The 18705-nt window shown below is 42.7% G+C and overlaps 1 protein-coding gene across 3 annotated transcripts in view; it reads right to left on the bottom strand.

Moving 5' to 3' along the window:
• LOC118219507 (synapse differentiation-inducing gene protein 1-like) overlaps positions 1-18705 on the bottom strand; it is a 29568-nt gene that overhangs the window by 6681 nt on the left and 4182 nt on the right. For all 3 annotated transcript variants that reach the window (XM_035402731.1, XM_035402712.1, XM_035402722.1), the window contains 2 exons: positions 15210-15723; positions 4504-4641 (listed from right to left, as the gene is read on the bottom strand). In XM_035402731.1, coding sequence (XP_035258622.1) covers positions 4504-4641; positions 15210-15632 — 561 coding nt within the window. In that variant the 5' untranslated portion in view covers positions 15633-15723. The remainder of the gene's footprint in view (positions 1-4503; positions 4642-15209; positions 15724-18705) is intronic.

The raw sequence follows: 18705 nt of genomic DNA, 5'->3' as shown, positions 1-18705 counted from the left end.
TAATTAGCAAATCCAGGTGGACTGTAACAAAATACTGGGGAGATATTTTACTTTATGACCCCAGGACTTTCTACCTCTTTAAAGACAGGATGTGGCTCTTCTCCTCTCCCTCCACTGGATACTGTTTCTGACCAGAACAGAAATACACATCTCTAGTCATTGTTTTTGATGCAGCCAGAGGAACTGCAGTCTATTGCATTCAATCTATTTTCAAACGTTGTACTCCTGCCAGAACACTCCAGTCTACAACCACTGTCCTTGCCATTCCTTCTGTATGCATCTAACGAACTCATTCGTACAATGTACTTTGTCCAACCACATTGGACAGTTTTGTTCATAACTTTTCTGAAGTAGCTAAACTCAAAAGTGGGGTGAGAGGCTGTCCATCATAGCGAGGGATGGGATTTTATCCATGAATTCAGCAACTTCTGTGTCTATAATCATGATGCAGAGTCATTCAAATGCACATATTGGCAAAAACACACAGTTTTTCATCAAAGGTGTTCACGTTAGCTACTGTCGTCTGATGTTTACTGGTGGTTGGCAAACAACATTTGAGAATTTGCAAAAAGCTATGGTGGGCTTGGCTCTTCTTTAGGTGAGGGTCGGGAGCCGATTCGCCGATCTTAAGAACCAATTTTTTAATTTAGTTTTTTGATAAATGCATTTTTTAAATTTTTTAAGTGCAAATGTGTGTGGTCCTAGCATCTATGTTACTTTTATGGGTTACTTCTATTTTAAGTCTTAATGTAAGCAGAGTTTTTGTTTCTTGTGGCCTCTTGGCAGGAAACATGGTGGTCAGAGTTGTTTTTCTTGTTTTTCCAGTTTAATTTTTTGGAAAGCCTCCCACAGAGGATGACTCCTGCTCAATGCTGCAGCTGTTATCACCTACGTTCACCTACTCTGGCTCCACTGCAGGAGCAGCCAAAAATAGCCTTTCGGATGAAGGCATTGCTGTGTAATGCTTTCATTGAATAGAAAGCCAAATGGCTAGAGTTAAGGCAAGGAAACATACAACAAGTACAAATGCAAAAAGAAAAAGTCAGCTCTCAACAAATGAGAACTATCAGTTTCCATGGAAACTAAGTGAAGAGCAGAGTGACATCAAACACATTAATCCATTCACAGAGGAAATTAGTTGCCCTCCCGGTGCTTGGAAAAGGCACTCTTTTTTTATACTCATTTCAAGTGAAGCTTGCGGTCTTCAGGGGAATGTAGCGACTTTTCAGCAAAGTCGCGCACTGTTGGCAGAGAATTGAACATCCTTCAACACTCTGCCAACACTCTGCTCTGTGAACAACCTGTTATTCAGTTACATGAGTCCGCGGTGTGCAAGAAGTTAACATCATTGAGTGGGATTAGGCTTGAACAGGGCATCTCTTAAATTCAATTACTATGAACAAGACGATTAAATATTTAATGAATTTATTTTCCTGTACTGAGATAAATAATTACAGTGAACGTTGACAGACTCCCCGAGGACAAGGAGAGCTACAGTACAAGAACACCATATTAAGCTTATCATCTTCAGGGGGAAAAGGGCAATGGGGTCACGGGATGGCATTATGCTCAGTTGACTGACAGCCTTTTTATGAAGTGCTCTTATTTCACTAAAGATTGACTATAAAACACACACACACACACAAACACACATGCATAACAACTCAAACCCCTTGAGACCATTAGTCATATTAGACACGGCATATGCTTTGTTAGAAGCAGCACCATAAACATTATATTCATCACAAACAATCCTAAAGTAGTACCTTACAACACTGTCACTATCAGATGAATTCAGCATTTTAACCAACGTCATTTCAGTATCTCCACTATAATTTGGTTTTTCTTCATCACCATGAAAATTGAATTAGCGTCTACAAGCTCCATGTTGGCTTTCTAAACAAAAACGCTGGTTCCAAGGATTTAATTTCCACAGTCGGGGAAAATAGGCTATTTGTCAGCAACGGGAAAATGAAGCAACATTAGTCAGATTAATTGAATGAGAATATTCTCTCTTGCTCTAGGCGCTTTTCTCCCAGCCGCTGTGTGCTCGCACCACGCGCGCGCGGCCATTTGCATTTTATCTGTGTGCCGAGCCGTGGAGGAGCCACACCGGTTTTCATGGCACCACGCTGGTCTTTGTCTTTGTCTTCCGCTGTTTACTCTGCAAATATCGCGCAGGCAGACGTGGCTGTGCCTGTGGGAGGCTCTTGCTTTTTGCAGCTGCAGTACCTAACCTTTCTATCCACAGAAATGCTATCGATTTGGTTCCCCTCTTGACTCGACGGTGATTCAAGGAGTTACGTAACTGTTTTTATCGGGAACCTCGCATTAATGCACTGTTCACTTTTGCTAAGCACAGATGTTCTGAAAACGGCTTTCTAAATTCATAATTTTTGGTGTTTGAAGATCAGGAAACGGATCATCAGAACAGTGTACATCACACCTGGGAATAAGGTCACAGAAAGTGAGAATGCCAGTAGGCTAGTTAGTAAGGCAGTGTTACTACAACTGAAGTCATCACTTAGCATATCGTCACTGTGTCTTACGAAAGAATATTCTTTCCTGAACCTGCCAGGTTACACAGTGAGCAGTCTCACTGGTGTCATGTGGAAATGGAATTTCACATTACATTTACATTTAGGCATGAGAAAATTATGATTTCAAGGTAATGGCACATTATACTAATGATGAACCATCAAAAATGTATAATAATAATAATAATAATAATAATAATAATAATAATAATAATAATGTGTGTTGAAAAGAGTGACATTAGCATTCATACTGTTAATTTAGCATTTTTTAAAATACCACCATTCTCATTTTCCCCAATTACTATTGAAATCATTTTGAAGGATGCTGGATTAAAATGTTGGACTGATTACATATAATTGTCCTTGCTGTTAGTTGAAATACCAGTTAGAACTAAGTGATGAATTGTAGCTCAATTTAATATACTCACTATGGAAATGAGACATTCATCATCAGGTCAGACAGAAAGTGTTGCTATTTATAGACAGACCTGAGGTCAGGTATAATTAAAATGATGGTTACAGCTGCACTGCAAGCCTGGATTCTCATTACTGTTTGTGGAAACACACAGGTATAATGAGGTGTATTATAACTGTGTTTTCATGTATGCTGTTGATGATGTAAAGCATGTATTATATCTAATTCTTAAGAATGTTACCTGACAATTATATATAATGTAATTACTGCTGCAGTTATGCGTAGTGGCACTTATCCACGATGACCTTCATGAGCTTACATTTATAGGTTACATTTACAGTTATAGGTATTTATCATAGTAACACATGCTAAGTACCCTGTTTTAGGGTTCTGTAGGTTACAAGCCCAGTTCACTAGGGACTATGCTGAATCACCGACTTTATTAGCGTAATTAATTTCTTATTCATTTGTATGAAGATCACTTGTCCATTTTATATCTATAACAATTCTGGTTGTTAAAGGTGAAAGGTGAAGCGTTCTGGGTGGTTGGTCCTAATAAAGCACCAGCATGAATCCAGAGCCAATGGCTGCTGTGGGGGTGATGTAAAATTCCAATAGCATCTCCAGGAGGCAGGGTGTTTTCAGTCATTATGTTTCTCCTACTTCAACATGCAAAAGAAACTCCTTTGGCTTTCTGGGTACCTTTGGTCTGCAGCTGCATGGGGTGTTCTCTGATAGTGATAGTAACTGCAGAGTTCTGCCGGTAGACTGCAGAAGCTTTAATTCCAAAATTTGGTGAAAGACAAAGGTTTTAAAAGATGAAAAATGGCTTTTTCAGGTATTTGGCACCTTTTTAAGTCAGTCTGAAAATATGTAACCGTGTCAATTTCAAACTAACCAAAGATTATTGTTATTGTTGTTTTAGATCACATATCAATAAAGCTATCATAAAGACAGGTATGGTGCGGAGAATGGAGAGTGAGTTTTAAGCTGAATTAGGGACTGGCTGTTATTTGGCTCCAAAACAAAGATGAAGGAAGTGGATGAGAAAAGGTTCAGTACTGAGAAAAAAACGTCATTAGAGCAACCAGCGTTCTAGGCCACCACTTAACTCCTACTGCTGTGCCCTCCCAGTGAGAGTGCCAGCCAGATCTGTCGCTCCAGACACCATAATCATTGTCATAATTACTTCGCAAGCCTCTTAATTCTCATCAACAGTGAATAAGAACTTCTAATGGAAGCTGTATTGGAGGAAAGCAACCGACCGCATCCCTGAATAAATAACGAACCATCTGCCATCTAACTGTCTTTGAACAGTCTTGGCGCAAACAAATATTTATGGGATATGTGAAGGAAATATGTACTTTACATGGTGTAGCTGATCACTTTTGCTTTTTGACTGCAGCGATTGTTCATACAACCACCGTACTGATAGTCTAAAGAGAGGCCGTGCCTCCAAGCGCCCACTACAATGTTTGGGACTAGAGTTGGTCTTATTTGATCTTGGGCTGCCGTATGGAGGCCAGTGGATGCCAGGGCTGTGATGCTTACCCCCTGAGAGAAGTAGAAGGCGGCGATGCCCAGGGGCCAGAAACAGCAGAGCATGGAGAAGATAGCCAGGCCCAGGTGGTCTCGCGGTGGGACCATGATGAAGTTGTCCTCGCTCTCACTGTCACTGGAACAGTCACTCTGGGAAGACACAACAACGCAACAACCTGTCATCCGCACTTAAAGGCCAGGGGGACATCCATGCTTTGTGCGCCGGCAGATTCTCAACAACTCAATTAAGTCATAAACCCCTCTAATGCCTTCTGGGAGGAACAAAAAAAGGGAGCATTATTGTTTCATCTTTGTGGCACTAAGAGCACCTAAACATTATTTTCTCTCAATCCCCATGGACAATCCGGCAGATAATGTGTTTGCATTAGTTGTATATTGAAAAGTGCCCCATTACATCAGCGGAATGAAGTAGGGAGGGCTTAATGAGGTGTCAGAAAGCCCTGAACAGGAATGTGTGGGCGGTAGAAGCAGTCATTACTCAGTGAGATTTCAACCGTTAGTGGAGGAAAGTTCTGACGTGGTTTACAGCTATGAAATTCACAAGCCTTTACTGCTGTTTATAGACCCAATGCTCTCAGGCTGATGTGAGGGTACCACCAGGAACGAGAGCTGGCTGTTCTGGGCTGCAATTTAAATTCATTTCAGAAGCTTCGTATACATCTAAGTTAAACAATGGCATCTGATACAATAAGGTTTCTAACTGACATGTGAGGGAGTTGATGCTTTCCCCTGCCTGTCCTGGAAACACTGAAGTGTTCTTAAAAAACTTTATTTAAAGAATTTTGTTAAAAAGACATGCATTTCAGTTTTTTTTCCTGGTGAACTTTACAGGAGAGAAGAGTGAATCATCCACCTACGTCTCTCTGGACTCTCTGTGGAGGTCAGCACATGCTCGCCCTCAGTTTCTCAGCAGGCTCTGATTGACAATCTTAAGTACAATTAGAGGACCTTTGCCCACATATTCAGTTTAATGTCATCCCCAACTTTAATGTTTTCAGCCATGCACACAATTACATTTTGAAGGCCAGCCGTCTTCGTCATCCTCAATGTCTAGCTGGATAATTACCAGACCTGTTCATTCGTAGGTTTTCCTCCGAAATGCTAAGACCATTCAAGCCTCACACTGCTATAATGTGAAGGAGGTCAGCGTTCTGACTATCCTACCATGCTTAATAATATCCCCTTTAGATCTTATTAGTTTTGAGCAAGATAAGAACAGGCCTCTCTCCGGCATATACACTTCCAACTGCTTAATCAATTTCTGAATTATTCAAAAGTCTTTTAACCAGTAAAAAGTCTGCATCTAGTCTTAATACATTGGGAAAGCTCTGAGCGCTGATTCTCTCTGTACTGCTCTGTGGTAGTAAAAGTCCCTGTGCAGGGAGGGGGCCCGGGTTATTTGTGTTTTTGCAGTGAGCTTGGTTGCGGTGCGGTCGATCTCTATGTAGCACGTGTCCCCGTTCCGCTCGCCCTGCGGCAGGCACCCGTGTCGAGAGGGGTCCTGAGTGACCCGTCCCGACAGGCTCGCTCTGCGTACCCCCGTCATGCTCGGCAGCTGGGCATCCCGCGCTCCGCGGGGCAGCCCGGATTTGTATTCTGTCAGCGCCCCTGAACGTTCTGACAGATAACGGCGGATTAACTGATTGTTTTGTCCTTGCGAGGTGGCCGGGGAAAACGGGAAGACAATGTCATTTACGTGGCGAATTGCTTTTTTCAGCTCAAGAGACACGATTTCTCCTCCCGCACCTCCCCCGCTCTAAATCTTCTCCGCGGTGGGTTTTGGGTGACAGGCGACCAATATTTCAAGAAACGGGCGACATTTTCTCCGGGGCGCCCTGATCACGCACGCATACGGTACGCGTTCCTCCCCTGACGAAAGGGGCTGATGATGTCTGCGGGTCAGCGTGTCTGACACGGAGGAGCGTTATCGCGGCAGTGACCTTTCAGCGGAGACGCCACCGCCTCTGGGACGTGCCCTTGCCCGCCGTTGTTTGTGTAAATGAATGGCCTGTTGGGAGAGGAATTCATTTGTTAGTCTCATTACTCTCTGCGTCGGATAAAGCCAGGGGACTGGAGGGGGGGAGCCGGGGGGCGAGGTGGGAGGGGTTTGGCGGATAAATGGAAATTGATGTTCTCGGCCGAAAATAAATGAGGCAATTTAGGGAGGACGAGAGGAAAGTCAGGGAGACGGGCACGCTGGGTTTCCAGGTGCACCGCCTGTAAAAGCTCTCCTGCCAATTTCCGCGCGAGGCCCAGCGTCACAGGAGAAAGTCGTCAATAGCACTTGCTGACGCAGGCCCGGTGAGGTGAACTTAAGGAGGAGCACGCTCCTTTCTGGCGCATAATGCTTGACCTACACGGCGACGGGCGCTCGCAGGCCGGCCGCAGCGGACCGGGACGAGGCGAACCGCTCATTCGTCTTATTAACGCCACGCGGCCAGCGCCAAGCCGAAATCCCACCCCGGGTAATGCGCGGATCTTTGAGCCGCTAATGAGTTCGGCTGATCGATGGCCGCGCTCTTCTCCGCCATATGACGAGCCTCTCGCTCTGGAGTCCGTCCGAGGAGCTCCGCGGTGATTGAGCGATCAGTCGCGGTGGGGCCTGGCTCGGAAATCACGCCCCACTTTGGGTGCCACGGAGAAGCATATGACGAGTTACAGAATGACAAAGTGAAAGTCGGGAAGCGCAATTTCGCTCTCATATTTTCAGTCATTAAATTTAAATGCGGACCGCTGCTTTCTTCTCATCCCGAGGTTATCTTTGAATGATTTCCAGAAAGAAATATAATGAAGGAGAGAGAAGCCCTGAGGCCTGCTAGCGAGCAGAACCTGCTTTCCCAGTGCACAGCCTCACACCTCACGCATAGCCAATCACTTTGGCAAAACTTTTCTCTAAACACCCTTGCCTGTATTTGTTTATGCAGTATATGACACCATTATACGCAACCCAGGTTACATAGGCTACTGTTCGGTAGATCTTTGTTCAGTTGGGAGCCTCTCAGCAGTGTTTATTTGGGTGTTCTTCTCAGTGTCCTGTTGGTCTATGAGTTGGGTGTGTATTTTCATCTACAGAACCACTCCACTGTAAATAGTGAGTGATGGATGAGTATGGGTGTTACTGATCCCGTAGAGGCGTTGTGCAGAGACAGCGGCTGTACCCTTAGCTCACGTGTCTGGCTGTTCCTCCCTCTCTCTGATGCTCCCGTGACTGAACCGGCATGTCCAATATGCCGGGGTAAGTAAATCGCCCAAAGCAGGGATGGCATCGCAGCTCGCTCGCGCTCAGTCCGCCCCCCTGCAAGGCCAATTAGTGACAGTTGGGGACTCTAGCAGGCCTTTCCACTGGCATCACAGTCTAATGGATATTCAGTGTGCAGCTCCTGATTTCCAGACTTGAGATAAACAGACCGTCCATTCGTGGCTCAGAGTCCACCGTTTCTCTCTACCCTTGCCTAACCGCGTAAACGGCGCATGCCAAAGCCTGCACTCTGATTGGATTTTGTCGTCAGCAGGGCGCTCACAGCTTAGACTGAGACCTGTTAGTAATCATAGCGTGCAGGCTGATTAAGAGAGATGGACCACTACGTGAAAAACCGATCTGCAGTGAACGGGCTGTGCATCGCAATTTTGTTCGGTTGCCCTGGATTGTTCTTGCTGCTGGATTAAATCACAAAGGTAATCAGTCGGCTTGTGGCTCCAGACAATTAAAACAATGTGAAGAGAGAAGCAGTGCGTCCTTCCCTACCCGCCAGCTGTGCCAGTCTGGCATTTGTTGCAAAACAACTGCTGTCTTTTGTGATTGACTTGCGTGGATCAAGGAGATCTTTCTCAGCTGGTGATACAGCCTGCACTGTGAGATTTGTTCACCCTCACCTTTTCCTTCATTTTGTGGTCAATGTGTTCGTCGCTTTTATAACCAAACACGCATGTCACATACAAGTGTTCTGATGTTCCTGGCTCGAGCAGCATCCTAATGGACAACAAGAGAAGCCTTGCTGCAATATAGGCATGTTTATCTGGGTCAATTCTTCCATCTGTCAAGCTGGGACACTTAGTCGGTGAAAGCCATTTATTGAGCTGTTTTCATACCAAATATCCCACTGCCTGTGTGTGACTTAATTATTATTGAGTGAAAATGTTTGGACTTTTTTTGGGCTGTTTTTAGCCAATATGCTGCGATCATATGACTCCATATTTCTTTGTTCTCTATTGCCTGTATCATGGACCCATTTCTAAAGCCCAGATATAGAATAAACAAGCTGTTCCCTGGGTTTGATTTGACACAGCACTAAATCCAGTGTCCTGATTAATTATCTCTCTCTCCCTCCTTTTCCTGTCTTTTCCCCTCCCCCCTTCTCTCTTTCCCTATCTCTCCCTCACATGCTCTCTCTCTCCATGCCTTCGGGGTGAGATATCACCATTAACCTCTGTGCTTCATTTAGCATCCTGGATTTTAATGGGATGTCAGACCCTCACTGGGATGTCACTCAAGCCTAAATGAAACCAGCCTACACTGAACCAGGAGGCAGACTTGTTTATGTACACCTTCTGTGTGCTATTTGGGGTAGCATTGGGGTGGAGTGGTTAGCGAACCGAGGAAACCAGGGCCTCGTTTCATGAAAGTGGTTTGGGAGGATTGCAATATCTTGTCTAAACCAGTTTCACAAAAGTATTTTGGGTAGAATTGGAGTAGAGTGGTTAGCAAATTGCAAATAAAAAGTGTGATGACTACAGGCTTCTCACGCATCCAATTCTTTCCTGGCAAATAAGCCTTGCAAATAAGAAAATAAGGATTTTCTTTGATAGTGCAGAAATTGTGGCATACTCCAGAAACAACTTCTGTGATCGAGGAGATGAGTTGCTCAAAATATATAAAGTGCCACTGCATTATATATTATGTTTATGCATCCTTCTTGACATAAATCTTATGTCAAACACTAATTGCAGCATGCCTCTGCCAGTCTCACTTCAAGTTTTCCCTTACACGAAAATAGAACATACATCAAGTTTATTTATAAAATATCTTTTAGGTATATTTTTAATAACTGGATTTGCTCATTTTCAGTATATTGAAAGTATTGGCTAGAACTATACTTTAAGTATGCCTGAACTACTTCTAAACTGTGTATTCAAAAGTGATCTAAGTTTACTTCTGGAAAGTAAAGTGGAAGTACACTTCCTAGAATTCAGCTGAGAAATAGTTTACTCAAGGCATGCTTTCATTAACCTCTTTAAGGATTAACTGGTCTGTGTTTCCTGGCAACAGGCAGCTTTCTTGGGGTTGTCAGACCATGCCAAGCCTCTGAATCCAGATTCATCTATAAAGTGATGACAACTCCATGCATTGTAATGTGGTTTGTGTCACCGCTTCGTCACAGGTGATGTTACTGATGATGGATGGCATGTAGGTGACAGTGGGTTACTGTAGGTTTAAATTTAATACTGCAAATACCAAAATTCCTAACATTACTATAAAGTGTATGCTACAGTATATTCAGTACAGACTACCGGGCGAGACCTAATAGTTCAAATAAAACAAATAGTTGAAATTACATTTCTTATATTAAATTGACCACAAGCCTAATTTTTACACTCTCCAGATCCTCCTTGCAACCTCAGATGCTGACATCCGTGGCCAGCCACGTAGACCAGAGCAGCACTACAATGTTGTGCAGAAAGCATACAAAACCAAAACAAAGCAGGAAGATGAGAACAATAGCCAATTTACCAGTTGCCTACATGAACACGCTTTTTGATATGCGGTTGTGGTTTGCCTTTGTAATTTCTACATGAAAAACTCAAAAAAAGAGCAACAATAATCTATTGCTTCTTGCAGATCTCAGTTTGCACGTCACAACTTCTGTTGTGTATAAATACGTGCTGTAAGTTAGGATGATTCCAAGGGCCCTTACTGACAGGGGTCCTTGAGAAATATTAGAAAACAGACTTTTCTGGGATGGTGGAGCTCAACGTGAGATCTTTTCATGGGGCCTGAAATCCCTAGTGGTGCCCCTGTATCCTTGTGCTCATCAGTCTTCAGGCCATCACCAACTGTCCATGTATTTATGCAAATCCAGTTAATGATTGTAGAATAACATTTTAGTACATTGTAAACAGGATATTTTATGTTGGATGTACATGCATTTAGATTAATGGCCATTAAAATATGTGCACAGATGCCATCATAAACTGATGGGTAGGGTTTAAAACTGCAAGTACATTTTGGTGCCTGCTGTTTTCTTCTTCTTTTTTTTGGCTGATAATTTATCATTTAGCGGCGTGCCAGTGTACGAGCCTGTGGTGTGCCCATTGGCGTGACAACGTGGAAAATGTTAACACGCATCACCAGCAGCTTCGGATTTACGGTTACATCTGAACCTTGTAAAATTGATGGTATTTCTCTGCCTTTCAATAGTGATAATTATCCTGGAATTGCTTTCCTCGAGGCCTCATTAATTACTGCAGCGTGGTGCCGATGCCATCGGAGCAGAGAGCCAGTACCGACCCTGCCGTGAGGGTGGACCTCGTGCACCCAGCTACTTCCTGTGGCCGTTTATCACACCCTCCCAACTGCAGACTCCCAATAACTCATCATTACCACCCTCCCGAAGGAGTTGTATTGCCATCCATTGTATTGCTCAAGTAAAAATCGTTGGGAACATATTTATACGCATGCAATGCAAGTACGTAGGCGTTATGAGCATTACGAGCGGGTCCTCTTGATGTCTTGCAAAGGAACTCCTGCTCCCACGCATAATGCAAAGTCATTATGCAGTATGTGCGCAGGACAGGGGGTGTACAGCCCACCTCAGACCTGCGCATTTCTGAAGCATAGCGCAGCTCACGGCTCTGGGTACTTCAAGCGACGCCTGAAAGCCCGTCAAGCATGGACTCACTCTCCGAATAAAGTGCCAAAAACACAGATAAAAGCATCCCTTGGCCCTTTCATCTCCCCTTCGACAAGAGCGTCAGTGAATACGTATGTACCAAATTAAGAGAGGAGTGGGCGGAAAGGCGTGGCAGAGCCCTGTCACACCTGCTGCCCATCGCCAGTGCCTGCTGCTCCATTGCATATTTTATGTCTGTATTTATTTATTTATTTATTTATTTATTTACTTACTTATGTTTTATATCCACCACTAATGAGTCTGGAAGCCAGAATTTGGCAACACATCACAGTCATTGACAGCTATGCTTTGTTTAGAGAGGATATACATATTCTTTATATACAGCGCAGTCTGTAAGCATTTGTATGGCGATACAACTTTGTTGTCTTGGCTCCGTAGTCCAGCTCATTGAATTTGAAATAGAACAATGAAAATGAGGTTAAAGTGCAATCTGCTTTTATTAAAGGGTATTCTTATAAATTTTGGTTTCACCATGCAGCAATTACAGCACTTTCTATACACAGTCCCCCTTTTCAAGGCACCATAATGTTTTGGACAAGTGGCTTCACAGGTGTTTCTGATTAGTCAGGTATGTTCAATTGATTCCTTAGTGCAGGTATAAGAGGGCTTTCTGCATTTAGTGTTGATTCTAGGCTTGTCATTGCCTTTGGAGTCTGTTATTGGCATTTGTCTACATGGGGACAAGAGTTGCACCAATGTAAGTCAAGGAAGCCATAATGAAAAGCTATGATAAAGACTACGCCAGCATAACCTCAGTGTGTTCACCGCAAGATGCAAATCACTGATAGGATGCTCATGTGAGAGTTTGCAACAAAGTACATTAAAAAACTGTTGAGTTCTGAAACAATGTCTTTTGGGCAGATGAGATGAGTATTAATATATACCAAAGTGATGGAAAGAGGAAAGTGTTAAGAAAGCAAGGAACAGTTCTGGATCAGAAGCACCATCTCTTATTAGTGAAACAGGGTAGAGGTAGTATTTTTGCTTGGACATGGCTGCCACTGGAACTGGCTCACTTGTCCTCACTGATGATATGACTGCTGATGGCAGCAACAGGACGAATTCTGAAGTGTACTTCAGAATTATCTACTCCGATCCATGCAAATGCGCCAAAACTCAATGGACAGCGCTTCACCATGCAGCAGGACAGTGACCCCAAACATAGTGCTAAAGCAAACCAAGGACTTTTTCAGGGCCAAAAAGTAGAATGTTCTTGACTGATCAACTCCCATCACACTTCCTGAATACAAGTGAACATGTGTTTCACTTGCTGAAGATAAGACTGAAGGCAGAATGCCCAGAAAAAAGGAACTGAAGATGACTTCAGTAGAGACCTGGCAGAGCATCACTAGGAAAGAGACCGAGCATCTGGTGATTTCTGTCGATCACAGAATTCAGGCAGTCACCAAATGCAAAGGACCTGTATCCAGTTAATAAATATGAAAACTTTATTTCAGATTATGCTAATTCGATTATGCTAATGAATACTTTGCTCCTCTAAAATGGGGGATTATGTATAAAAAGGGCTGTAATACCTACACTGATCTCATCACTTTACATTACATAACAATTTTATTTGGCAGACCCTTTTATCCAAAGCTGCATACAATAAGTGCATACCGAAGGTCTTTGGAACAACTACAGGTCGAATAAGGTACAATTTTCATATACCATCAGTTATTCATAGCCATGAACATCAAGTCTAGTTCACACAGTAAGCACAGGCTAAGTCAGTATAGTTATGGCAAACCTGAACTGAGGCATGATTACAAGAGATATGATAAAGAGCTACAATATAAAGATGACAATTCAAGTACAACATGAAAGTGCTAGAAGATCAAGATACAAGTGATATAAGAGAGCGATACTAGATTTACTTGTGGAGGAGTAGTGTTGAGTTAGTTTATGGTATGGTATATACTGTATGTCTCCAGACCATGGTGGAAATGGGCAGGGACTGAGTGGTTCCTTGAGGAATGGGGAGTTTGATCCACCAGTGGGGAGCTAGGGTGGAAGAGCTCCATGGACGGGACAAGGAAGAACCATTCACCCAGATAGTAGGAAGTGCAAGTCACCGGGCATGGGCAGTACTTTGAACCTGACCCTGGCGACAACAGGCAGATCTCTCAATATGGATATAATTACCCTTAAATTAAAGCTGATAGTCTGTACCATATTTCATTTCAAAGTCAATGTGTTGGAGAAGAGCCAAAACAACAAAAATGCATCACTGTCCGAATATTTATGCACTACACAACATATATATATATATATATATATATATACACACACACACTGTAGTCTAAAAAATTTAGTATTTTCAAATAACTTAATCAAGACATGTCCTCAACAAAAAATATATCTCGGGCTGTTTCTACTTACAAAATGAGGTGATTTATGAAGGAGCTGGAATAATAGGGCCAGTAATTATGCTCTTTTGTACAATCATCCGGAGATGTATTTAAAGCCAGGGTAAACAGCCCCATAGAGTCACCCTGACATTTGTCCAGCTGTTTTGGTTCAGTCCATTTACAGTGTTCTATGAAGCACATCAATGCCTTTCCTGATTGAGATCAGTTTTTCAGGTTTTATGAGAAAGGTCTCACTGCTGTTGTAACTGGTTTGGTTTTGTGCATGTGTACGAGTGTGTGTGTGTGTGTGTGTGTGTGCGTGTACAGTGCACGTACAGACACCTATGAAAATGTGAATGTGTGTGGGTGGGTGGGGTGAAAATTATGGTTTGAAATGAGTTTGCAATAACAAGAATGACTAAGCAGTTATCAGAGTAATCATAAATAATCACATAGTACCTTAATTTTAATCTTATTACTTTTTAAATGTCGCTGATGTGGCCATTAAAGTTATAATCATCAAAATAATGTCGAAGAGTACTGTAATTTGTCTATTGAAGATTAATCCAGGTTTGTGCATGTGGTCAGCACTGAATACTATCCATTATAGACACCACCATGCTGGAAGAGAGCATGCCCATATTTTTGTATTATTAGTTTGTGTGGTACCTTTTCAGTTGTTTCCTTGAGAAATAGGTGCAATTTAGAGGCAGTGTGCGAAGCTTTTTAAATGGGTTTTTCGGGAGATAAAATCAGGCTTTTATGACATCCTAATGGGAGACATGGAGGTCTTGATTTTAGTCAATGTGACTCTTGGCCATTAAAAGTAGTAGAGCATACCAGGCTCAGGAAGAGCTTGGATATACAATTCTGTCAAGAGAGAATGAACAATAACAGGAGTTTTAAATGCATCTGCAGGTCTCCCATTCAGCTCAGGTTTGACAGGTACTTAACGGTGGGGATTGTGGGTGGTGCTGTATCATGATAAGAATGATCTCTCTTTGCCAAGAAAGCATAAACACAAAGTTATTGTCATTTTGTCACTGGCAGAGTTTTTGACACAAGGACACACCAAAAAAGTTATTCAAAGAGACGAAATGCATATTAATAGAAGATATAACAGTCTGTAGCTGTAAATTGTGAAGCCTGTCATTACTTTAAGCTGAGAGGGTCATTGCCAAGGATCTTTACAATACACAAATTGCTTACGCTGCAGAGCCAAGCACTTCCTAGGGGGCCATCATGCAGAATTATTTGCTCTAATTGTTTCTCTTAAAGATGTCAATTTGAAATTGTGTAACATTTTAACTTCTTAATCCACAAGATTTGGAAATGCTAGATGTAATGGTCTAGATGTTATTGAATAAGGATGACATTAAATAAAAAGCTAGACCCTCTTTACCTGAACCTACCTAAATCGGCATACCCCTCTTCTTACCTCATATTCATGGTACTCCTCTTCCTCCACCTCGTAGGACACAGTCTGGATCTTCACGTCATTCTCCCCCAGTAGCTTGGCTTGGGGGTCTTCGGTGGGCGTGCACTCGGATGTTGCCTCCTTGTTCTCCGTGAAGGTGGTCTCGCAACACTCGCTTTTATAATCCTTGCCTTTGACGCTGACGTCGTCCTTATAGAGGATGAAGTTGGGTTTGTAGAAGGCCTCCACAGCCAGGTGCAGTGAGGTAGCATCCAGCAGCTGATGGGCTTTGGCCTTGCCCCCACCGCCCGTCACAAAGTAGTTGATTATGTTCTCCTGGTACTGGTTGTTGGGGAAGTCACCTTTGTAGCCGTAGTCGCCCTTGACCACGTGCTTGCTGTTCTTGTCCAAGAGCGGGTTCTGTAGCTCGCTCAGGCTCTCCATGGTGGAGGACTGGTCAGGACGTCCAGCGATGGGGAGAGGGGGCACTGAGACCGGACACAACAGGTGCTAACAATAGTCACTAAGCTGGGAGCTTCAAGGAGAAAGCAAACAGAAAGAGGAGAGGTTACTGAATGTGATTAGTCTCTCAAACTGAGAGCATTTTATGCATGTTTGGCTCTACAGAGCTGAGAGAGGTTCAGCTAAGCAGGCTGTCTGTAAGGAGAGGCAGTGATGTGAGGTCAGGTGGACACGGTATGGTGACAGAACAGCACACCATTTGTGAAATTCCAGGATGTGCGTCAGTGATTTAGGTCTATTTTCAGATGCAATTAAATATTTAATGGGAAGTAAGATTGCGCAAGTTTTGCCCAGCTGTGCCAACCTTCTGCTAGCTTTCCTATTGTTTTAACCCTGTATATTTACCCTGACAAACCTGGCTAAAGCAACATCTTTTTTTGTTGTTGCTCTATTCTATCCTCTTACAGTATGTCCCCTGTATACAACTCTCATAGCAAATCACTACCTGTCAAGTACAGACCATTGCAGTTTCAGGCCAGATTTCAATTAACTTCAGTTTACGTGTCACTACACCTCAAGAAAAGATAGCACATTTTGATGGGTTTGAAGGGGAATCAGCAACACAGACAATTTAATTAAATGCCCAGAACACACTGCTTAGCAGTCCAGAAACGCCGACAGCTAATAAACCAAAACATGTTAATAATGAATTTTCCACTGTTGATGCTTGACATCTGATTGATGTGATCATTGTTTAATGGACAATGACTTAGTTCGTGATAAATAGGGAAGCATATTTTGGTCCTGCTTTAATTGCAGTATTCCTCTGATTGTTTCCCTATTAATCTGCTGTAAAAAATATAAAAAATGACTATTGGACAAAACGGTAATGATTATTTCACTCTTGGTAATAATTGCACTGGAACATTCTCCATAAATTATTTGATTATGAGCATGAGGTAAGACAGAATGCAGCCTATGCTTAAGGTTTTGGTTATCTAGTACAGTGCAAGCAATGCAGTTCATGATCTATATGAGTATATGAGTCATTTCCTACATGGAAATCCTGATATAATCTTATTACTACATCTTCAGTCTATGCAGTCAAGAAGCATGTTTGAAATTCTGTCTCATGCGAAAGGCCTACACACATATACTTTATACATTGTACCAATAAAACAAACTGCTAAATATGCTGTTGGCTTGCTTTCAGAAAAAAAACCCAGAAGGCCTGCATTATAGAAGCAGCCAGCCTAGCCACTTGGTATGTAGACTACAAGAGTGGATTTCATTGATCTTTGACCCTGACACTATCAATACTCGACCTGCCAGCACTTCTCCTGAACCAGCCTTCTAGCTGCTACTCTAACAGCACACTCACACACTCTCGGGTGCATGAACCGAGGATGCAATCTGTATTAAAATTTTCGCAACAGCACAAAGTTAACACATTGTTTTCCCCACAATGTCCAGACAGGTGTACGTATAAATACAAAAAGGCAGATGTTTTGGGGTTCAGAGGTGCATTTTGAACATCTTCAACAACGTCCCCCAGGTTGTTTGCCCCAGGTTGCCATTGCTACCCCCCACCCACTCCCATAGTCATATCTGAGAGACCTACATTCAGTATACAAATGGACCTCAGTGGTGTAGGCAAGTGGTCCTCAGTCCAGGCCCTAGACAGCGACAGTATCTGCTGGCTTTTGTTGTAACTCAGCACTTGAGTAGCACATCAATTGATCAGTTAAAGCAGTTGATTACACAGCTAACTCAGGGTTCCTGGTTTCTTGGGCCTGAATTAGTTGCTGATCTTAAGGCAAAAACAAATCCAACAGACTTCCAGGACTGAGTGTAGACTGGTGTAAAATAGTAGAAAGGCTTGCCTCTTGACTCATGAAAGAAAAATAAACACCAGAGGGATATATTATTTTTAAAGCAGAGCAGGAGAAAAACTGTTCAAATCAACACTGACTGCATCAGCAATAATAAAAAAAAGAGCCATTGTCAGGGGACGTCTCTTAATGTGTGAAATCAGCTTGCTGTTATAAGCATCTCATTTTCAACCTAATCTTGCGTTCTGTGCATTTAGGCAAACACCCCCCCCCCCCACTCTCTCTCACTCTCTGTGTGTCTGTAGCTCTCTTGTCTCTCTCTCTGGCTCTCTCTGGCAGACAAGAATTAGCATAAAAATAACTAGCTTTCTCTGAAACTCATCAGGTTGGTCTCTGGAGAGGACCATGAAAAGTGCCTCTTGTTGAGCAAATGAATCTTTCTCAATCCCACTAACTGGGGTTATGGTGAGCAAATACACACTTAATCCTTCAGGTGTTCAGTTTCATCCTTCTATTATTTCAGGCAATTAAACACACTGCGGATCATCTGTCACATGTTCTACTCTTTCTCGTACCAGAGGATGTGTGTGGTTGGGCGCTTTTAGGAGCTAAAGAGGCCTATCTACTAGAATAGATCTAATAACATCTGTGGGTTCCACCCAACTGTATCAGCACGCTGTTCTCTCCGATTTGCAGCTGTGTTGACATGTTTTGCAGAATAATTTTAGGAAATCAGCATTAATCCACCATAGGGCTGGGTGAATTGAAGCTCTTAATTATATTTTTCCTATAAAATGAAAATGTCTATTTCATTGAGATTGTGTTCCTTGTTTACATACTTGGTTCTAAATCGATGCTGGCACTTTAAAAGAAAACTAATTGTTGATGTTTCAGAAATGGTACGGTCATTGAAAAATGATTTTGTTGTAATGGCAAGGTGGATCAGGGGGTGATAAAATAATAACAAATGCCTATGAGCATAGACTGATACAGGTGCTACTGATTCACACTGCTCAGTCTTCACAATTCCTCTACATCCAAAGTCAGGTATGAGCTTCTTCAACCTCTTGAGACATTGTTATATTAAAATGAGAGGATATCCTTTCGGTGAGTGCCTCCACCCCCTGAGTCCACTGGCTCTTTGTTGCCGCTGGCAACTCAGTGTTATTTTATGGGCTGCCGTCCTGTTTATATCTGTTCCTTAATATGGAGCAGAGAAATGT

This window comes from Anguilla anguilla, chromosome 1 (genome assembly GCF_013347855.1).
Source record: "Anguilla anguilla isolate fAngAng1 chromosome 1, fAngAng1.pri, whole genome shotgun sequence".
Classification (NCBI taxonomy): domain Eukaryota; kingdom Metazoa; phylum Chordata; class Actinopteri; order Anguilliformes; family Anguillidae; genus Anguilla; species Anguilla anguilla.
Note: the sequence above shows the minus strand (reverse complement) of the source record. Positions and strands in the feature narration are given on the sequence as shown.